The following is a 27,981-nucleotide window of genomic DNA, read 5'->3' on the forward strand; positions in this document are numbered from 1 at the left end:
GCCGGGTGCCGTTCATTAGCCTGTCACCCGTGCGGCGCCGCGAGGGCGAGAGCCCGGCGCTGGAGCGGGAGCCGACGGGCCGCGACCCTGAGCCACCTCCGGCGGGCCGTGAAGCGCCACCACCGCCACCGCCGCGCCAGAGCGGGCGGCAGGAGCCGCCGCCGCCGCGGGAGGCGCTCCCGCTCCGCCAGACGGTCCGCCTGGAGGTGGTGCTGAAGGACCCCACCGAGGAGGGCTGCGTGGAGTTCAGCTACCCGGAGCTGCTGCTGTGCGGGGACTCGAGGGTACGGGACCTCCCCTTCCCCTTCTTCCCTCCCTTCCCGCCGGCACGGGCTCCGCCGCGCTTCCTCGTCCTCCTGCTCTCGGCTGCCGGCGGCCCCGGCCTTGCTGATAGTGTTACCGGTTACCCCTTGCTGCTCGGGGGTGGTCCCGGTACGGCGGGAGGGGCGGCGTCCTGGAGGGAAGTCCGGCTGCCTTGCCGTCGCTGCGGGCTCCTCCTGGTGCTGAGGCTGTGCCTGTGCCCGTGGGGGGAAGGGGAGGCTTTCCACTTGTCCCTGAGCTGGCCAAAGGCTCCTGGCCTTTGCTGCGGGCTGAGGCGGAGGAGCTACACTGTCTTGTGTCCCGCTTACCCCGGCTCACCTCCGTGCCGCTTCCCTTCCCTGCCCGGAGAGGTGTTGCCGCCTCCCTTCCTCGGAGCTCTTTACCGGAGCTGGATGAAACTGTGACCATGCCGGTCTCTATTCCGGGTTGTCCCTAGGCTGTGTGCAGGTAAATAAGGAAAGCCCGGCTCTGCTCTGAGCCTCGAGAAGCAGGGAAGTGATTATTAGCAGACTTGGAGAGGAGTTTTTGTAGTCTTGGAGGAGACAGGGATAAATGAGAGTTAATGTTGAACTGGTAACCACACCTGTAAGTGTTGAGAACTTAATTCAAGGAAAAAAAAAAACAGTGTGTTCTTCCTGTGCTTGTTCCTCCCAAGCAGAAAGTGTTTGATACTTGAACTACTTTGGTTTTTTAAGGATGAAGCTCCTGCAGACAACTTTTGGAAGCAAGCAGCGTTAGCCAATCAACAGGGCCCACTGTTCTAAGTAGGAAGGAGAGGCGCAGGTCCTTAAGCTGGTTACGCTTGAGCTGCTCATTCTTAGTTGAGTGAAGTTGTACTTGATTTAAATAGTTGTGGCTTCTCTTTAATCCAGTACACAGTTTTAGAGAAAGCTTGTCTCTTACTGGAAAAGGCAGAGGGCAAGTGAGTAACTACTACTTAGAAGGTTGTGGTAGATCTGGTGATAAAAGCAAGTATCAAATACCACTGCTGTTACTGCCGTGGGATTTTTACATCCAGCACCAACTTGAATATGGTTAAAACTTTTCTTCTGAACCAAAGTGTTTCTAGGAGATGACGGTGATGTAGCTATACTTAGCGGGCTGCTCACTTTTTCTGCTGTAGGAGGGATATACACACTGGATTGTGTTCAAATGTGGAAGGCAGAAAAATCAGTGACTGATTTTAATCCCTCAGATCTTGTCATGCAAGTTAAAGGGTTCCTTCTGTTCGTCCTGTCCTACAGCTGTTGCGGGCAAACAGTGCCAGTTATGACTCCTCAGAATCAGTGTAGCATAATCATGCTGCTCTCTGAAGTGCAATCTTTCTGAGCAGTTCCGTGAAGGTGAAAATTGTGTTAGTGTTTAGAAGTGGTTCAGTACTTGAAGGCTGACTTTTCCCTTTGGCAGTTCCCAGTTCCGTAACTGCCTTTTATTCTGAAGTTTGCCAGTATCTTAATGACATACTCGGGGAAAACAGGCTCTTTCTGATGTAGTTCTGATGCAAATTCCATGTCTTCTGGGGATGGGAGAGCATTGATTTAGGGGATTTTGGTACAACCGGGATCAGAAACTGCATTTACAGTGGAGACAGTGATAGTAATGCTTTATAAGAAACTTTGTATGTTTTTCACCTCCGTAGAGTCCAAATTAAAATGAATGGATCATAATGGCACTTCTGTCACTGGGCTGTGGAATAATCAGCTGATTTACTATGTAAAACAGTGTCATAAATTAGGATCCTTTTAAAGTGATTCTGGACTTCTACTCATGTTTAAAACCTGATGTATGTTTGGTCTGTCAGTTTAATTTCTTGCTTGTTATATGGTGGAAACTGGAAAAGCTACTCTAATATTAGGGAAGATTTAAAATCAAAGTAGGTAGTAACTAACTGGTAGTTAATTTTGTAGTTTTAAGTAGAGTTTTAGGTTTCAAATTTTGTTGTTTTAGTAATGTTTCAATTTGAAATTAACAGTTCAGATACTTTATTTTTACTACGCAGTTTTTTTGTAGGGGAGAAGATCTGGAAGCTGTTGTTGACTCCTCCTTTATAAGAAGTTGCCAACTTTATAACATTTACCATTAAAATTTAACATTACAAAGTCAGGAGCTTGTCTATATATCTTGTAGTATTCTTGGAACTGTAGCAACCAAGGAAAGCTCTCCAAAGGCAGGCAAGCACTGGTGCACAGGCATAACTTCAAATATGGCTTTCATAGGCCATGATAATAGTAGTTACATAATGATGAAGTGATAGAGAATCCCAAAACTGATTTGGCAGTGCAACTTCTGTCTTTTTTTAATTCCAAATGTAGGTTCCTATGCTGAATCAGAAGCTAGTGGAAATGTTTATTTTAAAAACTTATGCTGTCCTTGTCCTTTTTTGCCTTGATGAAGAGAACATCCTTTGATAGGGTTGTTTGTAGAGTTCATCTTCTGGGAGGAATTATGTAAAGTTTCAATGTAAGTAATAAGTTTGTGTGGTTGAAGGGTTTATTTGCCTCTTAAATGCTGGCAGAAGTGAAAGTGCGCTCCCATTTCTTTTGGGGTGCATAAAATCCAAGTCAAGGTGGATGAGCCAGAAGCTCAAGTTGGCCTCTGTCGAACAGGCTCCAAAGGTGCTGAAGTAGTAATGTTTTAGTTTGAGAGCCATCCATCCCTTAGAGACAGTCAAAACTAAAATTTGCTTGAATTTGAGTTTTCAGTGCTGCTTAACTAAACAAATTGATAGCTTTGAGTGTTTGATGGAGAGAGGCAAGTTAACACTTAAGTACTATGTTTTATTGATCTTTAGGCTCAACTTTGTCTCCTTTCACAGTTAGAAAAAAGTCACGTATGCCTAGCAGAAGATGAGGAATACCTTTTCCCAGCTAAAAGTAGAGAAAATGATGTTTCATTAATTGAACAGTATTTTATATTTAATTATGCCTGCAGGAAATCAGTAAGTGGCTTTAATTTATGTTTTAGGAGTAACTATAGCCTCTATTAATTTTTTCTCCAAATATTCAGTCTGGAAAATGTATTGTAATTATGTGGTGTTTGCAGTTTTGCTTAGCTTACCTTCCTCATTACATTGGTCTTGATGCTAATGAGCTGGTTTGGTCACCATTTAGTCAATATTCTGGCTCCTTAAACTATGGAGGAAAGATCTTGCTTTTCTGAACTTAGGGGTTTTTTTATTCTTCATAAATCTTCATTTATTCATTGGTGAGTAGTCCATGTGCAGTAAAATTAGTTGCCATCCATAAAATTCTGCAAAACGGAATTCCATTCCACCATATTTTGGGATCCTAGTACCTTCCCCCTTCTGGCAATTACTGTATTTATGTGAACTCCAGTTTGAAGGTGGGCAGCCCTGTTTTTCTGCCATCACTTATTAAACAGAACAAAAGCACTATGTATACCCTGTTCATTGACTTTGTCTCAATGAAAACCTCTTTTCTAAAAAACACCAAAAAAGTAAGGGGTTACTCCCTCCTTGTAAGGAGGAATATTAAACCTCTTTTGTGGCTAACATAGTTATGATTACTGAAATTAACTCTTGCACTGTAATTTTTTTCTTTAGATAAAAGACTTACATTAATTATGGTTATAATTTACTGAGCTTTTTATTCTTCTGGCTGCTTCCTTCCTTGTTAACACACCATGTATGTGTGGTTAATCCTGTCTGTTGTATCTAGGAGAATCATAACAGCTGTCAGAGGGGCCAGTGAGTGGAAGTAGAGGTGAAAAGGAGTTGTGATTAGAGAGAGTTTTTCCTAACCTCAAATGGCAATAATTCTCTCTTACGCTTAGACTTTTAGTTGAGGTTGTTGTGGAATGCTTGGGAAAATAAAAATCTGAGTGTTTATCTTAATTCTTCTGGTTCTGTTGTTATCAGAAAAAAAGTAGCTAGATGATAATTCAATGATCGAAGTAATTTTAAGTGATTAAGTATAAATCCTGACTGCTTAGTCATCAGAGTATTTTTTTTTGACATTTAATAGGTTTTGAGATGTACTCTGTGTTTCATGTGGAATGAATGTGTAACTTTTACATTTTTCAGAAGAAATCGGTTCATTTAGAGGATCCATATAATGATGAACAACGTGAGCGACATGAAGTAGAAATGCTTGCCAAGAAGTTTGAGGCAAAATACGTGAGTTACTGCACTTTGTTAAAAAATACAAATATTTAATAGTGATAACAGATAATATTGGTGTTTTTTTCCCTGAATAAGGTTGCTAATGTAGTGTCAAATGACTTCTGTACATGTCAGTGATGGCTGTCTCACTGTATTTCATTTAAGTACCTTGAAGCTGCCACAAGCTTATCAGACAAGTCTGCTAAATAGATTTGTCTGTAGATGTTATAGCTTGTGAAGCTATTCTTGGAAAAGAATAATCTTGGTAATCTTGGTAATAGATGCAGGTCAATATTCATGCTGTACACTGTGCTGGAGGAAACAATTTTTATGTAATGCTGTTGTGCACTATTGAGCAGGTCTTCTCTTTGGGCTAAATACTGATGAATCTTGATGTCCTGACTAGTTTGGAATGTTTCCATAGGAAGTTATTTGTTAGATAGTAAATCACTGTTCGATGAATGTCTGGTAGCTGCCAACTGCCTAAAGATACTCTGCTGTCTCCTGAAAGTGTGGTGTGACTTGAACAACACTAGCTAGCAACATAAAGAGCCTTTCACCAGTAAATGAAGGTAGAAATCAGAAAATGTTGACAAAAACCACACCCAAACAGGTATTTAAGAATTCATATGGGTAGGGTTAGGTGATTAAGTCTGAGCTGGCAATCAGAGCTCATCATCATGCTGAGGCATGTTGATATTCTGGATTACGAATAGAACACCTTAATAAAGAAGGGAAACAAGAGCAGTCATTTGTATCTTTTGCTATTAAAATACATATTAAAATCTTTTTTGTCTGACTTGCTTGGATTTTTTTTTCTGGCAAAGGCAGATTTTTCTAAGTGCTCAGTCTATATATTCTTTCAGTCTTTATTATTTCAAGGCATGTTAGCTGTGGTACATAAGGAAATAAGCTCTTAAACTGAAAAGAATCGTTCTCATCTTTGGAGACATTGAGAGAATCCCATATGAATTGTGAAGGCTGTTCCCAAATGCTGTTTGCTTTTAATTTGAACTATAAATAATTTTTTGAATGTGAGAAAAAAATGTTTCAATCACACTTTTTTTAGAAAACTCATTTTCTGCTATGAAAGTGTTAAGGATTTTATAATGTCTGAAATAAGTTGCTTAACTGCAGTTGGTGAAAGTCAGTGGAAGTATGTAAAGCAATATATGTAGGAGGGAGTGGTAGTGGAAGCAGTCTAATTTTACATACATGTTTATGCATCCATCAATGCTGAACCTGTACATTTTTGGACAAAACATGTTACTAGACTTAACAAAACAAGTTTAATCTTCAGTGGTCACAGAATGGGACAAATAGATGCCTTTAACCATTAGAAAAGCAGTAGGTAATAAAAATTTACAATTTTCAACAGTTCATATTTGTGCTGCAGTTGCATCTTCATTGCTATTTGCATTTCTGATTCCTTCCTTTTCATTCTCTGACTTGCTTTTTGTCCATTCCAACCCCACGAAAGGGAATGTCCTCTATATGAAGAACCACTTACTAGGTTAGAACCACTAAGTATGAAGGGTGATGAGGGATTAAAATTCCTTGTGTTAGCAACTCCCTGTCCTTTCTCTTCCACTGTAAGAACCATCAGTCTCTACTTGCTGTCTGTGCTCAGAGGAATCTCATCTCTGAATGCTGACCCAGTGCAATTGCTCATGTTCTGACAGCATCCAGCCATCTTCTGCCTCTTGTGGTGAGACATTCACTGCATAGCTTCAATTGGAGCAGGGATCCCATGTGGTAGATACCCATTCTCCTCAAGTAATGACCAGCTGCAGGATATTCTTCTTAGCTGGAGTTGCACTGTAACACTCCTTAACAGTGCTTTATTGTAGATGTAATCAGTGGTTGTATGAGAAAAAAATAAAGGTTTTTTTTCAGGTTTGCAGGAAGTGCTATATCCTCCTTTATTTAGATATTGCTTATCTAAGATATCTGTTTAAAATGGAGTCAAACATTGGTTTTAATCATAACATGTGGCAGTACTTCTGGAAAATTTGATGCATGAAGAACAGTCTGCCTTGAAGACTTTTTACTTCTTTTCAGATAAATTGCTGTACTCATAACCAAATCAGTACACTGTTTGACATATTTTGCAGATACTAAGAAAAGCCTATGAAAAAGTGTATTTTTGTAAAACAAAATGCATAACATACCATTTGTTTACCTGATTATTCAGAACTCTGCTGTAATTGCTGTACATACTAAACATCAGCATGAAAAATCTGCTCTGAAGGGTTCCCATTGTCCTTGTTTTGATCGCTGTTACTTTCTAGATAGAATCAAACGCTGTTGTGAACACACGATGCTGAACCTTGGACAGTATTGTGCATATGTAAGAACTGTTCTTGGATCAAAACAAAGATCCATCTAATGGATGGTAGCATAGTCTCTGACACTAGTGGAATCTCATACTTGAAATTATAATAGAGCAAGTGTTCATTGATATTACTTCAGTGTGCCTATCTGGCACTCTGTGTTGGATCTTAATTTCTCTCAAAGCCAAAGTTCACATGTTTAATCTTTTTAAAGCTTTCTGCCAGAAATCTACCAGATCATTACCATATTTCTGTGTTCCACAGTACTGGAGTATCATGGTGACTGTCATATAAAAACACACTGTGTTTAAACCTGATGAGTTCTTGTAGTGCTCTATAGTTTCTGTATCGTAAGAAACAGAGAAACACTTCCAGTTCTTCTGCACATTGCATGTGATTTTGATGTTATCATCTAAATCCAGCCCTTTAGTTCTCCAGCTGTAATGTCTTAACATTTTTATTGCATGGAAGTGGTGTTTTTTATCTTTAAACATCCTTGGATTACTGTTCTCTTTTTTGTTCTAATTGCTTTTTTAAAATGAAAGGATATTAGTGGTATGATGCCCTGATATTTCAGTGTTATACTGATGACTTCTGGTTTGGTTCTCTGTTCCTTTTTTTTTTTTTTTTTTAATAAGTCCCCACTCATTTTTTTGACCATTCTTGATTAAGCAAATGTCTGAACTGTGCCTTACAATTCCAATGGTTCCTGAGCAGCATAACAAATTTACAGCATGCTGTATTTTTTTATCTTTTTTTTTGCTTAGGTTGTACTTACTTTATGTGGATTACCTTGCTCTATTGATGCTGAATTTAACTGCCTGTTTATCATAATAAATTCAGAGCAACTGTAAGGTCATTAGTGATTCTTCGGTTGTTTTCTTTTTCCCTTACTTTCCTCAGTAAATTGTCATCTTAGACCCCTGTCCTTCCCCAACTCTTTACCTGCTCTGTTGCTTCTAAAAGTGAATGAGTGCATATTCCATAATAATTTTGCTGATCACTCTTTGCCAAAATGAGATACCTATTCTTACCTTTTCTTTCCTATCTGTAGAGCAGACTTCAGTTTATGTGGGCCTTCCTTATCTCGTGACAGTTTCTTGTTTTTTAAAGATGTTTGGAACATGTTTGAAGCATTTGAAATACTTTCTTCTTGTTTTGTATATTCTTGTGCCTGCTGGTTCCATTGTTTATAGCTTTTATTAACTTATCAACCATAAAGACCCGGCTTACTGGTTTATAGATTCTTCTCTTCAAGATTCTTCAGGTATTGGCATTTTATTTGCCACCTACCTTCTAATCCTGTTGGGCAGAGGTTGTTTAAACGCAAGGTTTAATATCTTAAAGTAATCTTTGGCTTTTTTGAATACTTGCATGAGTAGTATTTGCAGCTTCAGGAACTAGACACCTTAATTTGCTCTAGTATTGTGACTGCTGGCGTGCTGGGACAAAAAGGTTGGAGGAAAGCTGCAGCCATAAAACTTCCCTGAAGTGCGGCGTGGTGGACGCTGACACAGATAATCCCTTCATTCTTCGGCTGCACTCTTGCGTCCTTAACATCTTGATCGTATGAAATTCAACACAGTTCCTTAAACAGATCTGGTTAGAGCCAGGCCTGAAGGAAAATCTCTTAATTATATACACAGTGGTTCAGATATTTTAATATGTCTGAATACAGGTACTATTTTAAGACTGCTTTTGTTCATTCAGCTATTATAAGACTTTTTTTTTTGTTGTTGCTACTTTTGTTCCATATCTGGTTTTCTGACTATCAGACAGTCAGAATGTATTAGACATTTAAATTTTTTTTTATCGCTCCTTTATTATACTGAAATCATAGAATCACAGGATAACCATTGCTGCAAAAAGTTTTTAGACTTGCAGACAAGGATTTTGATGGTTACTAGGAAGATACATGTAGTACAGAGATGGATTGCATTACACATTAGTGAGTTCAGTACAGGTGAGGTATGGTTTATGAAGCATTCTTAGCCTGCTGGCACCTGAGTCAGAATCATGAATTATATAAGCTTTTGCACTGGAGTTTAATCATAATTCTTAAGTGCTGCCTTTTTCTAACTTACTTTTTCTTCTCTCATCCATCTCATGCAAACTTTTTTAAGTACTGCATCTTTTGGAAATGTGCAGTCATTCAGATGTTTTTCCAAATGAGTGATTGTAGGAGATGATAGGAATACTTAGCTTGAAATGTAGCTTGGAAATGTAAATTAGAAGCTGAACTTATTTTTGAGGTTTTTCTTCTAGGGCTATTGCATTTGTTTATTTAATATATGTGAGAGATTACTGTTTGCTTGCAAGAGCACATGCTTTACTTTGTCACAAACTTGCATGTTCTCAAAATGTTGTTAAAATGGATGTGTTGAGATGCTTACACCACGCATAAAAGCACAGGGGTGAAACTGCCTTTGGACAGTGTCTGCCTTCTCATAGTAGCTGGTGGACTGTGATATTTGGATGTCACAGCTAGAAGGACTGACTTGCTCTAACAATGCTCAGAGCTGTAGGGTGCAGGCAGAGAAGTTTCAGGAGCAAGTCTTGAATTCTTAGAAGTTACCATTTTAATGAAGGCAGTGCTTTTTTGAGAATTTTATCCTTTAAGACATTTATTGATGATTTTGACTTTGATTTTGAATATATGTGAACTAGAAAACTAAGTCTTAGAAAACTATCCTAAGATTTTTGTGTAACCTTAAAGTTCAGATTTCCTGAATATTTGAGCTAGCTGTGAGTCTTGACTTAGCAGTGAAATTTCCACATGAAAAGAATACTTGCAGATAAAAATTAATTTTACCGTCTCCTGGAGTTAAGTGAATCCATCCATAGTTTGTGATGCAGCTTCTGGTATTACTACTCAAGTAACATTTTATGTTTTAAAACTCTACTTTTTATGTGCTATAGAGAATTAATCCATCTTGTGTAGGGAAGCACTTTAATGAACTCTAGGTTATCATTATTTTCCCTTGTAATGAGACTGTAACACGCTGAAAAACTTAACACTTTCTAAATTATCCCAACCCTTCTATCACTAGCAGTCCAATCACTATAAACAGTATACATAGGACAGGAAAACATCTCTAAATAGGAAATGTGAGAAAGATCTTGGTCTTGCAGAAAAAGGTAGCTAGTGACTGCCTTTCAGGGATGATTCTGGTGAGGCACATTTGCCACAGTGTGTCTGTGTGGAAGTTTTCATTAGTCATCTAGATCATCTTCAAGGAAGCATTCAAGAAAGGAAAACTGCTAATTCCTTGAATGACTATTCCTCCAATGCCTGATGCTTTGTATGCTTTAGAACGTTGCTTTCATGTTTCCTAAGTGATGTAACACTTGCTTTGTCTTCAGGGTGGCAAGCCCCACAAGCATCGGAAAGATCGCCTGCAGGATCTGATCGACATCGGTTATGGCTACGACGAGACGGACCCTTTCATTGATAATTCTGAAGCGGTAAGTGAGCTTCATCACAGCAGCAAGAAATCATGAGGCAGTGCTTTATCTTTTCCATACAGAACAAAGGTAAGGGAAAATACTTTGTACCTGTCTATAACTGATGTGAATGCAAAGGGCATACTACTTTGGGAGACCAATGAATTATTGTATTTGTAGTCTTACTCAAGATACTATGCACCAAAGAATTAAGGAAGCTATTCCTAGATCAAATAATTTCCCAGCTTTAGAAAATATATATTTTTGTGTGCCTCATTTACTGTTGACTGAAATGACACTGGCTCTGTTTAGTCTCTTGTACTAGCTCTCTGGATTATTAGTGGGTTACTGGCATTAGATTTCCTATTTTACATCAGGAAGCTGTTCTTCTCTTAAAAAAACAGTAAAAATAGGATGGTTATTTTAAACATTGAATGTCTGAAAAATTTGAGACAAAACAGGTTAAACAGCAGGATATTACTGCTTACTTTGTCTGAATATTTTTTACAAATGAAAACACATCTCAAGGTAAAAGAAAAAGATATTAGTTTGGTGCAGGCAGTATCAGGGCTATTAGAAGGTTTATAAAAGGGCATTTGAAGATATCTTGGAGGTGATATATGAAATTATGAAGATGGGAAAAAAGCCTGGGGAAAAAAGTGGATTATCCAGAAGCTCAGAAACCTCCTATAATTCTTCCTTATTAAATGTCAGAAGTGTACGGTTTAGTCAAGTAAAAAAAAAAAAAAAAAAAAGACACAAAAAAACAAACTAGAAGTAAGAGCTGTCACTTGCCAGCCTTCAGTTTCCTCCATTGTTGAGTGACACTGGACAAAACAGCAGTGATCTGCTGTGAGAAGGAGTGGGCTAGAATTCTGAGTGGGAGAGGAAAGATTATGAAAAGAGTTGCGAGAAAAGAGTAAGAAAAGCACATAAGTGCATTGCTTAGCATACATTATGTCAAGCCTTCATTTAAATTCTAAAACTTTACAGTAAAGAGCTGTAAACTGAGCTGTGAAGTTTCTAGCATATAGATGTTGCAATGAGTGATCCTATGACCTGTGTGAGGTGCACAGAAAGTGTCTGCAGAGCTGATACCTTTTTCAGCAGGAGCCGAGTAGTAAACCACAGTGCATAGCAGGCTGAGCTTATCTGTGTGCATTGGTAGTTTTTGAAGCAGGTCTGAAGTTGTGTGGAGAGAGAGCTTGCTGTAAGGTGCTTATTGTAACTTACAATAGTTTTGTCATTTTTCATTATCTAGAAACTTAAACCTGCCAATATTAAACTGTTCTATCATTATCCCACAACTTCTGGTTGTGCTGCTGGAACAGTAATGGGATCTGAGCCTTCATATGTCTTTTCCAAAGGTCAGATTCTGGTCTCCACCTTGGTAGGAACAGATGTGCTTCAGTTCTGCTGAGAAACCACTTGAGCCTATAGCTTTATCTGGTTTCTCACTGTTGCTTAGGTCCACCATCTTTGCTTTTAAAATTTTATGGCACCCAACACAAGTTCTAGCTAGGTTTTCCTGGATTTACTGTGACCTATCACAGGTCTGATAGGAGATTTGGAGCACTGGCAGTACTCCTAGCACAGGTCTCTGTCAAAGTACGAGTCTGGTGTATTAACACTTAGCATACTGTGCCTCCTTCCAGCACTGGTGGTGCTGTGCCAGCAGCAGATCTGGTAGATTTGCAGGAGCATTTACTTCTGTCTCTTGCCAGAGTCCTTGCAAAATGTACAAAAGGCAGTTGTTGGAGGACCAGATGGTTGCATCATGTGCTAACTGTGGAAGCTATTGGGGAGAAATGGTCTATTCTCTAAAAATTGCTCTCCTCAACAAATCATTGCACCTCGTGTCTGCGTTATAAATACAGACTAGTGAGAGACCGTTTTGTTTTGCTTTTATCCCCATTTTTATATAGAAAAGGAGAAAAAAATACAGTGGGCCAGCTGCAGTCCATGTTGTTGTTGCAGAGCTTAAGAGTTCTGTAATGCAGGAGTTGAAGTTGAACAAAGCCTGTAATTCTATCATTCTGCCTTAGATACAAGAGAAGTGTTCAGAAGGAAAATCTGCATTTCTGGCTTGCTCATCTTCTGTATAGCCAGCTATGAAATTGCCATGTACCCTGAGGTGTGTTAGAGCCAGGCCCTGGACTACTTCATAGAAGACACACTTTCTTACACATAAGAAGTTATAATATCCTGGGCACAAACACTTGAAAAGTGAATATGAGTGCCTCTTTAATTGCTCCAGGATTAGCTCCCAGAAAAAAAAAATTTGAAAATTTCCTCAGAATTTTAGTCATTTTTCTTGTCACAGTTGTAAAAGAAATACTGAGCTCTTTGGCACTGAAACAGATTTATTCCATAGCTTTAGAGATACTTCCCTTTTAAAAAACAGATTTTGAGGTAAATGCATTTGCAGACAAGCAGGATATCTATGTGTGCAGCTATTCTTGAGTTGAGCATTTTGACTGTAGTCAGTGGATTGTGATAATTCCAGTAAAAAAAAGAAAATCACAACCAGCTTACTATTATTTCTAACTTCTCTGTAGGGGTCAGCCTGGTGGCAAGTCCTAATCTTTGCTTATCTTAATGGACCTATACAAAATGTCCGTAACCTGCAAAGAAAGCTGCCCCTCCTCAGTGTTTCCACTGCTTTGATCATGAAAATAGGTTTTGCTGTAGTGTAAGCTGCCCAGAACTACATTCTTTGTGAAGTGGAATTCCTGTAGAATTTTTCACCCACTCTATTTTTCCTGCACACACATGCATGTCCAGCCAGATCAGGCTGATTACCTTGCTCTTGTGATGACCTCTGATTATTTGGTTGGTTGAATACTTTGCTGGCAGTGTAAGCTTTATATAGGTAGAGACTGCAAGGGAACACAGTGCTTTCTGAGCTTTCTGTTATGCAATACAGAAGAGGGAATTTCAAGTAATACATGGTGTTAATGAAAACATAATGCTGTTTTCTCTTACTTGAAGGTAACAAGGCTTGGATATCTAAACCAGTGACTTCCCCCATTTCAAGTAGATGAATGTAGAAAAAGAACTGTTGACGTATAATTCTTTAAGCAGTGTCTTTTGAAGCAGTGATAGTAGATAGCCATACTGGCAGGAATTGAAGCTAAATGTGAATGCCAAGAGCAGTGGGAAGTGGGCAGTTCCGTTCTTCAGACACCCAGGCCCCTGTGTAAATATTTGACCTAGTCTGTTACATTCATAGTTCCATAGTAGCCTTCTAAACACTGGTGGAAAAAGTCCTGTTATGGTCACTAGAGAAAACCAGCATATCAATGGTTTCTCATACATGGAAAGTTTCTCTGAAAACAGGTGCTTCAGCTAAAAGGAAGATCTTACTTTTTCTTTAGCTACATCTTGCCTCAAGAGCTCAGATCATCTTTAAAGAAAACCTTTCAAAGATTTTGTGTTGGTTTTAGTAATTCTGGACACACTGTTACAAGCATTGCTCTGTTTCTGTCTGGGTTCCCTAGAATACTTTCCCTTATTTGAGGGCTTGGTCTCTGCAAGAATTCTGTGTCATGAAACAGCTTTCACATATTTCCAGGATAAATTTGTCCTCATGTTGTAGTCTCCAAACTTAAAAAGGTATCAAGGATTTAATATCCTCTTCTCTCCTACCCTGGCTTGCTCCTAAAACGTGAAGCTGATGGGTTTATCAGTAAGGTTATCTTGGATATCTGAGTAACTTTTTCCCAGCAAGAATAGTATCTCTTCAGGGAATGGCAGCTCAGTGTGTTAATGGAAATTTTTACCATTTTTGTGAGGTTCTGGGCCAGATGTAGTTTCAGGCCATCTTGGTGCTGTTCTCTCATTCTTCCTACTCTAAGGAGTTTGTTTTATGCTAACTATGGAAAGGAGTGTTGTTGTTTTAAAAAGATCACTGTCTCTTAAGAAGTACTAACAAAACAACCTGCATATGTTAGAGGCATTTACAGAAAAATACTCCATAGGTTCCATTATTAAAAATACTTTCATGGTGTATTGGGAGAAGCTGAACACTGTGGCATTTTTCATCTGGAAAAGGTTGCCTCTGTAGAGCTCAGTCGCAAGCCTCATCCACACTGATTACATGAGGGTGCATTAAAGCTTCTATTTTTAAGAGGTTCACTTGCCAAGTGTTTCATTGGCTCTGGGTTGGTGTGTTTATATTAGTAGTGTCTTCCTTGTTCATTGTCACTTTGCCCAGGCTGGGAAGTTGTGTGTTTGGGGAACAGTGCTCACTTAGCCAAGTGCACCGTGTCACCTTTAATAGCGTGTCGTGCACGCTTCCCGCGCGTCTTCAGGGGACGCCTGCTGGCTGGCCCCTGACATATCCTGTGCATTCAAGTGAGTACAAGGACAAGCTTCAATTTGTAGATTCCTTGCTTTTTATCCTCCTCACCCCAAAATACATCCTAGGTATAAGCGGAGTATCAAACCAATAGATACAGATGCAAGAACTAAGCAGATTCAAGAACCAAAATGGCTAGAGGAGCAAAGGTAGTTGAATTTGCAGAACATGTCTGATGTTTGTTAAAGCAAAAGTAATTGTTTTATGCTCCTTCTGCAAAAGGGCATATCCTTCTTTAGGAAAGAATAAGAATAAACTGAAAATTCTGCACCTGCGTAGATTCTTGAAAACCCCTGAGGCTTGTATCTGGCCTGTGTAGTACCACTCTTTAAATTTATAGGACAAGGAAATAATAATGGTTGTAGCAACATCTGTATTTTGCTAGATTTAATTTTTTGCAGAGCACAAAATCACTTTTCAAAGTAATCTGAGCTACTAGAGGGGTAGATCATGGCCTAGGATCAGTAATGCTTTTGAGTAGATGAATTTGTTTAAGCAGTACAGTGAACCTAAGTGTTTCCCAAAAAACACACAAACAATGTGATTACTAATGTAATACAAAGGGAGGTTTATAACATGCCAGAATAACTGATCTTTGATAAGAGCATTTTTCTTAAGTGTCATATGTGGAAAATCTGCTCTTCATGTTAAATGAGGGGAAAAGGAAAGTACAACTTTTTTCCTGCAGAATCTTCTAGTAGTTCTGTAACATTAAACCTGGAGAGATTAAGTAATACATTACATAATTATTTAACACTGAACTGGATTTTCATTGTGGGTCAGGTCAGAGCTCAAGCTGTGAAAGAATTGAGTTGTACAGATAAAAGTGGTCAGATGACTGGTCATACATTTTGTAACATTGGCTGAAATGTTTTCAAGGTGAGAAGAATGTAATCTCTGAAGTGAAGGTCACTTAAGCTAATAGCATAACTCTGGTGGCTGGTGGAAAGGTGTAAAGGGTGTTGGTTGAGATGGGAACAAAGCAGGAGAATAGATGTGTATTGGTACTTCTCTCAAGGTGTTCAGGTAGGCTGATGGATTATGTCTTCACTACTAGAATAGGATACTCCTTTGAGACTACCCTGGGCCAGGTATTGTATCTTTTATAATCTCTTATGCTCTTTTCTTTTGTGCTCTGCCAGCTGTCCTTTTCCCCAGGGTTAAAAGAAAAACAAACCAACCTGCCAGCTTACCTGTGCCTTTTGGAAGGGAAACCTTCTTTATAACAGGAAAGCTCTTTGTGCTTGCTTTTTGATGTCTCTTTGGATTAGCAAAGCAATGCATTGTTTTCCCTTAACCTTGTTCAAGATTTCCTTGTAGGTTCTATTGTCCTGTAGTTTTTGGAAAGATAGTTACGTAGTTTTTTGAAAACTTAGCCTTAAAGGATGGCAAAGCCAAAGAGTGCATTTCAGTTCTTTGCATCTTGAAGGAGCATAGAGATCAATCAACTCTGTATGTTTGAAGTATCTGAAGTGTGTAGTGAACTGTGTAGATATTTAGTCCATTTCACTGAAGGAACTGTATTTGACATAATTTCAGTAGCTTGGCCTTTATTCAGTGGGCTACTGATGATCAGTATCAACAAAACAGTTCTTCCACCCCAAGCTGGTTAGACCTACCTCAAAAATAAACTAAGCAAGGTACAAAAATTATCCCTGCTTATCTTTTAGCTAAGTATTATCTGTTACACAATAAATAATAACAAGCTACGTTTGTTAAACCATTTAGACATGTTTGCACCAAATCTCATTTCCAAGACTTAATACAGAAGTGTTTAAAAACCTCTTCACATGTGTGCTTTTGGAGGTTGTCTGGAAGGGGAGGTGAATGAGGAGAAGGATCACAGTAGAATACCTGAGGATTGTGGTCAAAATACCTGGACTCAATAGTAGACAATATTAATATAAGATACTGCTGTGGATCTGGATTTCAGAACTAAACTGGTGTAATCCATAAAAATTCACTGGTTTTGGTATCGTGATGAAGTTTAAACCAGTTAACATATTTTTTAAAAAACTAAATTATATTTCATACCAAAACATTTAATTAGATGAATAGCATTAAAAGCGTAGTAATGTAGCTTAAAGACAATAGTTTAAAATAACTTACATATGAGCCTACTTTTATATTGTCAGACAGTCTGTCAGTCTTACTTTGTTACCTGCAGGATGATTCCATGATCAGTTGTAGGACAAACCTGTGTTCACAGGAGTCAGTCAAGTCCTGTCTCTTTGTAGGTCTGAGATTTTTTGATTCTCACCCTTGAAATGTGTAAGGAAGAGCAGAACACAGTAAATGGCTTTAAACTTATTTTTGTTCATAAGATAAATTGTGTGATTTCATACACAGAAAAAACTAGTTTAAAGCAAAGGTCTTGAAAACACTTCATAAGAAGATTTGGAATTTGCAAGAGCCATGTTCCCTTTGACTGAGAGTTCTGGAAGCACTTCAAAATGAAACCTAATCTCTGTTACTAATACCTTATACAAACATACTCATTTTCTGTTTAGTTAGGGCACTAGAAAATAGTAAGTTTAACTCAAAGGGGGGTTTACACTAGCTGCACTGTGGTCTGCAGGCCCCTATGTCTAAAATACAACATTGAGTTAAAAGTTACACGTTGTTCTTTAGGGTCAGGGTAAAAACAGATTTTGGTAAAGAAAAGTAGTCTTACTCAAGGGATAAGAGGAGCTGAATATCAGAAAGGCCTTTGAAGGTCTGACTAAATTCATAGTCCTCAACAGAAGCAGTTGAAACGTCAGCAGCTTCGTTATACATCATCTTGCTGATCTTACTTGCCTGTTGACTATTATGGAATACATTCACTCTGTATATTAAATGAATTCTGCCTTTCTTGTTGCCTTGTTCCAGTGGATCTGTGCCACACAGTGTGTTATAGTTCAGATAATTTGCTGTGATTCATGATTCCTCATTTGTGGACTGTCTTTAATCCTTACTTGTGTGTTACCCTGGCCTTCCTGACTGCTCTGCATCTCAGTCTTTACTGTGTTGGCTTTTGCTTCCTATGATAATGGTCCCTGCTTTGACTGTGTGCTTTTTCCTTCTAACTTGGCAACCACTCTTCTTAAGTTTTCATCTTTTTCTGCCCCACCCTTGCCAATTCAGTTCACACCCTGTCAACTCAAATGGGAAATGTCTGTTAAGCTCTGTGGATAATTTCTTTCCTCTACTTTTATTTTCCTTGCACCTGTGAAAAAAGCATGAGTTTTCTCTGAAATTCCTACACAACCTCCACTCTCAAGTTTTCTTTGCATGGTCCTCCTGGTCTTTTAAGATGAGTGACAAGTCCACTATAAAGCCACTTCACTTTCATTTTGTTCCATTAATAGATTCTCTCACTTTCTTGTGCTAGCTTTTCAAGTCATCTTAGGGTTCTTTATAAATGCTGTCACCACTTTTCCCATTTTGTCTTTCTGTACTGCTTGTTAAGTTCTGTGTTCCAAGGAGATAAAAGGTGATGAGTCAGGGAAGTTTCTAACTACTTATTCAGATGAAATCCCTGGGTAGGACTCCAGTTCAGGCTCTTTTTCCAGCTTCCTTGTTGAAGTATGCATTTACTGGTTTAGCTTCCTGGATAACTCTTCTTCCTGTCTAAAAGTCTTTGGTAGCCTTGACTTTTCAGTTCTTAAACCATTTTATCTTCAGTATATTTTACATGTCATGGAGGTTGTTGCAACCGCATGTAATAATATAATTAATATTGTCATCCACTATACTGATTATTGACCACTTTTTCTATGTCTTTGGATTTTAGTATTTTTGAGATTCAGCTTTATAATTCTAACTTGGAAATTTCTCCATAAATACTAAGTACTTTTCAAAATAAAACTATTGATAGTTTGAAACATTTTGTGGTTTTAAAATTGTCTGAACAAAGTGAGAATGCTTGCAATCAAATTTAAAAAAGTCCTGGCATTGTGATATTTAAGAGGCAGTGTTGTGTTAAACATCTAAAATTAAGGTAACAGATACTATGGTGAAGTTTGTTATGTCTGGGATAGCATTTTTAACAAAAGAAAATTTCAGAGAACTTTTTAAAAGAAGTAGGGTTTTGAGCAAGGCACTGTGGTGAGTTGCCTTGAGAAAGCAGTAGTTTTAATGCTGTAATGCTGCCTTTTTGTTAAAAAAAGTTCATCATGTAGAAAGGATACTCTGTGATAATAATGTTGTCTGCCTTAGCCAGTTAATTTTCTATAGAATTTCTATCCTGTTTCTATTCTATCAAGCTGTGCTGTGATGGTATATATATTTTTATGTATAGGGACTGGTGAATGAAATACATGTTTAGTTTATTAAGAAATGCTGATAAGTTTATCTTCCTTTTCCTGCCCAGTATGATGAATTGGTTCCTGCATCCCTGACAACCAAATATGGAGGGTTTTATATCAACACTGGTACACTGCAGTTTCGCCAGGCATCTGAATCAGAGGATGAAGACTTTGCAGAAGACAAAAAGCATAGGCCACCTAAAGTGAGTGATTTTAATTAAGGCTTTAATACAGAAATAGAAGCTAGGTGGACATTTGAAATATTTCATACACTTAGAATGGCTCAGATGAAGAGTCCAAAAGCAGAATGATGCATGGTACTGTTTTATTGCATTTTGTGGCTCATGTATTAGCATTCAGTAACTAACTTAGGGTGTCCACAAGCTGTCTAGTCTTGTAAGACTAAGCATCTGTTTGGGCAACCTGACAAGTTGTGTCCACCCACCTTGAACTGACAGATGATTCTGTAATTTTGTAAGAATTTTGTTAGACAAGATGAGACCTTAAATTCATCAGTACTGTTGTTAATGTTTTTGCACAAAGTTTGCATTATATTAAGTTTTTCCTAATATTGAGAATTTTAGACGAAATTAACCATATTTAACCATTAAACCATATTTTAAACCAAAATACCTGTTAAAATAAACTCAATTAAGAATAGCTATATTAAAATTATAGACACAATCTTTCCAAACAGCATGCTGTTCTATAATTTTTGACAAGTCAGTCAATGCAAACTTAATTGCAATATGACATTTACAAGCTGCATGCTATTTCTGAGAACTTAGTGCTTCCTGGTGTCCTTTTCTGCTCTATAACACTTAATTTTAAGGTTCTTGTACTGACCCTCACTGGGATGCAGATAATGTTCATTCTAGCAGCCTGTATGATGCTATGGATTTGATTTTTGACTAAAATGGTGTTAACTACACCAGAATTTTGCCTGTTGCTGCCTAATGCTTGCACAGTCTGAAGGCTTTCTGTTTCCCTGCCCTGCACCCTCAGATAATCTAAGGATGAGTAAGGGAGGGGAAGCAGGTGGATCAGTATTTGCTGTATTGACCAGCAAAGATGTTTCATAGTGGTCAGTTCACAGTCAGCAGTGGAGCTTTGGTAGCAGAAGAAGGTGCAGGAATTCCATCTTCCAAGGCAGCCATTGGCCATACTGTAGGCTGGACAGCAGTCTGCATTTACCTTAGAGTATTTCTCTTACTGAAAACTCTAAATTTCATAACTGTTTAAAAATGATTCATGATTAACAGTAGCCAGTAACTGAAATTGCTGCTAGGAATCCATTGTACCATTTGCCTTTACACACATTGGGGTGTTTTTCCTGGCTCTGGATTGGAAAGTGTAAAAAAAACTGAGTGTTTTTTCCTGTAGAAGTCCTTTAGGGTGGAAGAATCATTGTTGTTTATTTGATCTCTTTTCTAGATAGCAAAGTTGAAAGAAAGTGAAGATCGTGGAATGAAGAAACGCAAGCGAAAAGATGAAGGGACAGAAAAGGAGAAGAAGCCTCGGAAAATGAAAGTTCCTAAGCAGTTGGGGTAGGTTTCTTTTTCTTTATAAGAACCCTTCAATTATATTTGAGGTTTGACTTCAAGACTGTGTGCCATAGCAAGATCATTACAGCTCTTTTGAAAATTGTACTTTTAAACTGTAATTAGTATCTTAGAGATTTTGTTTCAGAATTTATGTGGGGTTTTTATATTACTCAGTCCTACGGACTAAATTTTTGTCCCCTGAAACTTTGCACAAGGAATAATAAGGAAAGACAAATCACAGAAAATAAATTTTGAGTATTATGAATAGCATAAAGCATCATACCCAACATCTAAGCTAGCACTAGGAATTGCATATTCTAATGAAAAATAATTTTCTTCCTATCTTTGTTTCTCATCTGTAAAGCTGTAAATACAATTTAATTATTCTTCTCAGTAGTTCTTACTGACTTTGTGCTTTCCTGAGTTCTGAGGCTAGCATAGAAAGATTAAGGTGGTGGGACTAGATGAGGTGCCTGCTAGAAAACTGTTGTTAAGTGGATGGAGGCTGTTTTACTGTGGATATTCACATCAAATATTGAAAATTTATTGACCTCATTTTTCATCAAGGTGACAAATTGGTGGAATAGTCTCAGTTTAAGTAAAATACAGATTTTGAGCCTGCGTTTAAAAATTTTTAGCAATGAAAAGAATTTAACATATATGCTGTACAGGCAACCTGCAACTGTTCAGTTGTCTTGAGAGGCAAATGTAAGTATTTTAGTATTGTAAATCTGCTGTGAGTTTTAACACTTGTCCCAACTTCTCCATAATTAAATTGAGAAGTCAAAAGGAAATAACCTTTGCCTTAATGTGTATAAAACGTAACAAATCAGTTGAAGAACATGTAATCACATGACCACCTAAGGTTTATGGTAATTGATAAAATGGTTTGAAGATGGAAGCAGGAAGTACTTGCTTCTTCCCGCTATAAATTTTAATTGTACTAAACTTTGAGTTGTGTTGTTAAAGGTTACTAAGGCCTCAAAAGTCAACACTAATGAAAGATTTCTTTCCTCTACAGAGTAATGGCCTTAAATTCACACAAGTCTGAGAAGAAGAAAAAGAAATTGTATAAAGACTCGCTCTCTCTGGCTGCCATGATCCGTAAATTTCAAAAGGAGAAGGAAGCCATGAGGAAGAAGGAACCTAGTCCAAAACCTCCAGTGACTGTTGCAACCTCTACCCCTAGTAAAATTCCTTCCTCCTCTCTCAGTGCAGGAAATGATATCTCTGACTTGAATCTTAGGATCAATGATCCTGTCCTCTCCATTTTTGGTAGCACAAATGAACCTGAGCTCCTGCAAGAAACTGAAAGTGCCCTGGAGATGCTGGGAGACATTGACTTTGACAAGTTGCTCGATGGCACGTCTGATGGCAGCCCGGTCTCTGAGCTGTCAGGAGAGAATGGAAATGTCACTCAGGCAACCTACACCTCTCAGGTCATGACACCCAAGCAGGTGCCTGCCCTCCCAGAAGGTCTGCCTATGCTACTTGAAAAGCGCATTGGAGACCTTCGAACAGTAAGTATGAACTCGCTGGTAGTGGATTGCATTCAAGAATCTGAGAGAGCAAGGAAGAACAATTAGGACCTTGAGTGTCATCCTTGAATTGCTGGCTGAAACTTTAGAAATGAAGAATTGATGTTAATGGCAATCTTAAAGGCTGTGTTTATACTTGGATGAAAACAGGCAGAGATGATGCAGGTCAACTGTTTTAGCAGTGTTTGTTTCACATTGGAACAGGGTTTTCTAAATCTTCTGTGTACAATAACTTGTAATGTTCATTTATTTATGGGCTTTTCTCCATAACGGAAATACCAGTGTTATTTTAACTTGAATTATTATTTGATAAAATGGAATGGGTGTTTTCTTACTTTGGAGGAGGTTACCTGAAATATGACTGCAGCTTACAAATCCATGTATTTTGGATCCAGGTTTTTTGGCTTTAACTTGCCAGTTAAAAAAAAAAAACAAGTGAGAAAAAAGCCACCAAAACCAGAAACCACCACCCAACTACAAAAAGCAAACAACCAACCACAAAACTGAACTTTTTCTTCTGGAAGGTTAGAATGGAATCTGAACTTCTCAAATATTGGTTGAAAGATGTTAAATTACCAAGTTATGAATATTCTAGTAAGTTATTGAAAGGGATCAGAGCTATTAAGGTATTACATACTCCTTGTTTCAGTTATGGATGTTATCCAAAGTTGAGAATAAATTTGTTGCTTGTTCAGATTATGATATTAAAGCTTTTCCTTACTTAGAATAAAGTGCAGCTTTTCCTTTTTTAGTGTAAAGTGCAGCTTTTCTTTACTCAGAGTTAACTGCTTTTCAAAGCTTACTTCCTTTTTTTGAACAAAAAGAAAATAATTTAAACAATTTCAGAGCTTGCTTTGCTCTTACCTGTATAGAAATGTCTTCTAGGTTTTTTTTTTTATTTATTTTTAAACATACCAAGCTAAATACAGCCAAAGAATTAATATTTACTGAAGTGAAGGAGCTTCTGTCTGCCTTTCAGTATGCATGTTAATTTTGGTATGAATCAACAATAAGCTTCTAGCAAAAGTGCAGAAATGTATTAGGCCAAAATTCAGGAAGTGTTAGTGACCTACCCCAAGTTCATTCATGTTGCTTCTCTGTATAACAATCCCAAACCAGTTGGGAGGCATCTTTAATTCTGTGGCTCTTGGAAAACATAACTCCTTACAGAATCATAAAATGGTTTGGGTTGGAAGGCCCTTTAAGATGATCCACTCCAATCCCCCTGCTGTGGGCAGGGACACCTTCCTCTAGACCAGCTGGGAACTCTTCCATTTTTGGCAGCATCTTCTGAAAGCTTCCTGGCTAAGCAGAGGGAAGTTTACGTTTATACTTGCAGAACAACTAGACTGTCTGTTGACTTGAAGATTGCAACTTCCATACCTCCTATAAATTGCAATCAGACATCTTGTAAAAAGCACTAAAAATGAAAGTCTTGTCAAATATTTACTGGACTCTCGCAGCTTTAGATCTCTTTAGCACAAAGGGAAGTTTATAAAGCTGGAGGAAGAAGCCTATGCTCTGTGGATGGAGTATAATATATCAAGATTAAAAAATTAATAAGATTAGAAAGCCACTGGGTAAAGGCAATAAAAACTTCCTGACTTCCTTTGGTAGATTCATGTGTTCTAGTTCCCCGTGTGGGTTATTCCGTACTACCATCACAGAAGGCAATATTGTATACAAGCAGGAAAGTAAATAAAAGGGTTTTTTTCTATTTTGAAGGTCACTGTCAGGATAATCACTCTAGAAATAAAACCCAACCATAGTTAGTAATAGTGATGAAGTTTTTGAATCTGCCAGTGTTGCTCTCTCTAAAAGCCAGCAATGCTGTCCAGCATCATAGTGTAATACTGGAATTGCCTTTCAAGGTCTGCCTGGGACTCAAATGTCAAAGCTTTTTCCTTCTGCTTTGTAGAAACCAGATGATGACTCTGATCCTTGTGTTCATTAGGCATAAAGGTACTAGATTTAAGGCTTTCTGACTTGTCTTTTTGGTACCCTATCACTTGCAAGCATCTATAACCTTTCTGATTTTTTTAGCAGGACAAATGCTTCAGTGTTCTTAAACAGATAGTACCATCCCCTCAGCAGCTGTAATTATGGTAGAAAGCAATGAGTGGAATGCAGTCCTTGCAGAACTTAAACTCCAGTATCAGTGTTCGTGGCTGAAGTGATAAAGCATTCACATAATGGGCTACCTTACAAGTTTGAGTGTCACACTCTTTTCCTGTGCAGTTCACACAGGAAGAGAGGGAGAGTTCACAGTTCTTAGAAAACATTTTTATTTCAAATTTAAACGGGTCAGTTACAAAGAGCAAGAACAGTAAGTATTTAATAGTTTAATAATCATGTTAACACTTCCTAGTTTTTAGCTGTGTTGTTGCAAGTCACTATGGGGTTTTTTAAGGGCACTTTTTTCTTGACTTCTGAATTTCTGCAGAGTAGATGTACATTAGAGAAAGGTTCTTACTGATTTTTGTAAAATGGTACAGGGAATTGGCTTTGTCCTATAAGCTGTCATTCCTTGTGGGAAAAAAAAAATGTATCTAGGTGATAGGAAAAAAGATAGAGGGCTTCTGTGTGGGAATTGCTGGGAGATCAGTAAAAACTTCTGATAAAAAGAACAAAAATACCAGATAAAAATACTGAAGATACAGTCTAAAGATGGCAAGAATGCTGGACAGCAGCAGAAAAGAGGGATGAGGTGTTCCTCTAGCATATATAATCCTGTTGTAGAAATTGCAATGAAGGCTTGAGAGAGCTCTGAGAAAGCTGGAAAGATGCAACTGGATGAGGCACATAACAGGTAGAAAAAGATGGAGTAGAAATGTGTTAGTTAATGCTCTTGCCTTCTTGACCTGTCAAACAATGCTTCTCTTTTTAAAACAGAGATAGTAGAATGTTGGTGGTGGTGATGGTGATAAAGCATCTACAATTTTCTTAATGGTTATTCAAAAGATGAATGTGTTAACATCAGTGATCCAGGCAGATCCTAAACAGAATGATTGTCTGCCCTAGAGCAAGGTGTGTATATTTGAGTATAACAGTAACAATCCTCAGTTTTTTGCTAAACAGCTGAGAATATCTTGGTTTTCGTTGTTCTTTTCCAAGTAATGTTGTAATATTCCAAGAAGAATATGATGTGGCTGTAAAAGTAAAGATACAAAAATTGTTAGTTCATTTCTTTTCCAAGTAATGTTTTCTGGGAAACAAGAATATGATGTGGCTGTAAAAGTAAAGATACAAAAATTGTTAGTTCAAAATACTCTATGAACTTGAATGCTTTTTTTTTTTTTTTTTTTTTTTTTTTTTGTATTTTTAGGCTGCCAAGATGTTTGATGAAGAAGGCAGGAAGAAGTTTTTCACACAAGACATGAATAATATTCTTCTGGAGTAAGTGCTTATCTGTAGAACCTTCCCTTTTTGGAAAGGGGGTGAAAGGAAAAGTACAGAAGAGGAAGTATTATTGAGGTTGTTCCAACAAATCCCTTAAAAGTCAATGAAGGTAGATCAGTCTAAGCTAGTTATTAGCTAAAGAGATTTACATATGCATACAATTCCTGTCATGTATGTCTGTCTTTATCCAGTGTAACATGTTTTGTAGTGCCCTGGTCATTGACTTCATGTGTAAAATTCAACAAAATTGCCTTTACTCCTGTCTCCCACTTGTGTTACTCGAAGGACCTTCAGCTTTCTTGAGGGCAAACCCAGATTTTTTTCTCCGTAATCTTCAATTAAGGGTTTAATGTAGAAAGTTCTGTGTTCGTAATCTATGAAACAAAAGTAATCTCTAGAAGACTATCACAAAGTGTATCAATTTTGATTCACTGTGGTGGGTGTAAACTAAATTTGAATGAGTGTTCAACATCGCTGGACAACTACATATATGAATGGTTTCTTGCCATTGATTAGGACTTCTTCCTTTTATAAAAAAATCTTATCTGAAAATATCCCAAGCTGCTATTTTTAGTATGCATAGCTGGAATATGCTATGCTTCCAAAGCTTCCTTAGGTTTTTGTTCAGATGTCATCTTTACCTTGGAGCGTGTGTGACTGGGTGTCTCCTGTTGGTTTGTCAGTATTGAGCTGCAGTTGCAGGAGGTGAATCCTGCCATCCGCAATGGAGTGTACTCACACCTGGAGGCTTTCGTGCCGTGCAATAAGGACACGCTGATAAAGCGCCTGAAGAAGCTACACCTCAATGTCCAGGTAATGATGGGGAGAGGAGCTCCAGCAGGAGTCAGTTATATGACAGCAAGGAGGACTGGCTGCAGCAGAGTAGAGCAGGAGCCATGCAGCCTCAAATCAAGAAAAATGTTTTGGATCAGTTGCTAAATAAGTTTAAAAGCTTCTTTCCATATACGTGATACTGTCACTTCGTTAGGAACAAATGTTTTAAGTGTTTCAGAGTCTTTAGTTGAGAATTAATTGCTTTCATCTTGAAAGCTGGAGACAGGCTATTAAGGAGTGTTTCTGCTGTCATCACTAAGTATTACTGTAGTCATAGGGTACATATCAAAGTAGCAGAATTAGAAAGCCACAGTAATAATGGTTATCATAGGCTAAAAATACGTACTTTTGTTTTCACTTTTGTGTCAAGAAAAAAGGAAGGCTATGTGGATAATAGATGACCCAGCCTGTATTATTTGTTCAAATTTCCTTTTGTGGTGAGGTCTTACAAATACTTTGTATGACATTTTCAGTTACTTTTCTTTTGAAGATTGTTTTCCTGTTGAATAGAAAAGTTATCTGTGATCTGAAGTACTGTGACTGGGTTCTTTAGATAAAATCCAGGACTAAATCTTGCATAGGATCTGAAGGTGAGTGCAGAGATCTCAGTGCTTGCTAATAAGGCAAACAGATTCAGATGCTATTTCTAAGCAGATAAAAGAATATTCTAGTTCTTTTCAATAAGCAATTAAAATTAATAATGTAAAGTCACAAGATACAGAAAGTGAATTTAAAACATGTAGCGAAGTGTATAGTATATTACCTTAATGTTTGAAATTCTTAATATTTGGAGACAATTCTAAATACACAGTCCTTACCTTTCAGGTACATAAAGTGCCTGTAATAACAATCTACTGCTTGGATAATATAATACATATTCTTATTTTATTCATTATCTAGGATGTTTTTATACCACAGTTTCTGGAGACCTGATTAATAGGCTACATATTTGCAAATGTTGAGATATTGATTGGTCATTTTATTTCACTTTTTTCCCCTTAAGTTTTTTTCCCTTCCCTATTTTAATTGAAAAGCATTATTTAAAGAGATCATGCCATAATGCTTTGGGATGTTCGTGACACATTTATTTGTGACTATATTTTGTTGTTTCTGGTCTCAAGACTTACATGCATTTATATAATGCTGTCACACCTAACAGGATTGAAGTGCCACGTAGAAATATGTCTGTCACAGTCCATAAATAGTACTGGGATTGTTACCCTGGGAATGATCCAGAAATTTTCATGAGACTATCTGAAATGCTCTTTATTTTCCATCTAATAGGATTGTTTTGGTACTCCTCTTTTCACAGGATGACCGCTTGAGAGAGCCATTGCAGAAGCTGAAGCTGGCTGTCAGTAACGTCATGCCTGAGCAGTTATGCAAGTATCAAGAGGACTGTCAGGCTCGCAATCAAGCCAAGAATGCCAAGTAGGTTATTCTGGAAGCTGTGCAAGCCTGTTTAGAGCCCAGCTGGAAGTTTGTATCCATGTTCTTTACTTCCTTAGCTCAGAAAATCACTCAGCTCCAGTTTAATGGTGTCTTTTTTTAATTGTACCATATACTTAATTTTGTGTAGGTGTCTAACATCAGAGAGAAATTCCATTAACTGAGTGAGGTAGGTCTTGAGAGAAAAAAATAATCTGAAGGATTACTTGTTGACTCCTAAAATGGTAGATTAATGGAGGAGGATGGTGTGTTGAGGTTACTGATGTATTTTGTCCTTGTTCATGGTAATTGTTTAGTTAAATAGTTAAATAATTTTAGACTTGGAGAGGTATTAATAGTTTGATAAGTAC

At 37.9% G+C, this 27,981-nt stretch overlaps 1 protein-coding gene across 1 annotated transcript in view; it reads left to right on the forward strand.

The window, feature by feature from the left end:
• UBN2 (ubinuclein 2) overlaps positions 1-27,981 on the forward strand; it is a 49,198-nt gene that overhangs the window by 169 nt on the left and 21,048 nt on the right. The window contains exons 2-10 of the mRNA XM_041416959.1: positions 2-284; positions 4,364-4,456; positions 10,138-10,239; positions 18,933-19,070; positions 20,302-20,414; positions 21,433-21,931; positions 25,275-25,345; positions 26,032-26,161; positions 27,495-27,613. Of these exons, the coding sequence (XP_041272893.1) occupies positions 2-284; positions 4,364-4,456; positions 10,138-10,239; positions 18,933-19,070; positions 20,302-20,414; positions 21,433-21,931; positions 25,275-25,345; positions 26,032-26,161; positions 27,495-27,613 (1,548 nt within the window). The remainder of the gene's footprint in view (position 1; positions 285-4,363; positions 4,457-10,137; positions 10,240-18,932; positions 19,071-20,301; positions 20,415-21,432; positions 21,932-25,274; positions 25,346-26,031; positions 26,162-27,494; positions 27,614-27,981) is intronic.

The sequence above is a fragment of the Onychostruthus taczanowskii genome, unplaced genomic scaffold (assembly GCF_017590055.1).
Source record: "Onychostruthus taczanowskii isolate IOZ18803 unplaced genomic scaffold, ASM1759005v1 scaffold53, whole genome shotgun sequence".
Classification (NCBI taxonomy): Eukaryota; Metazoa; Chordata; class Aves; order Passeriformes; family Passeridae; genus Onychostruthus; species Onychostruthus taczanowskii.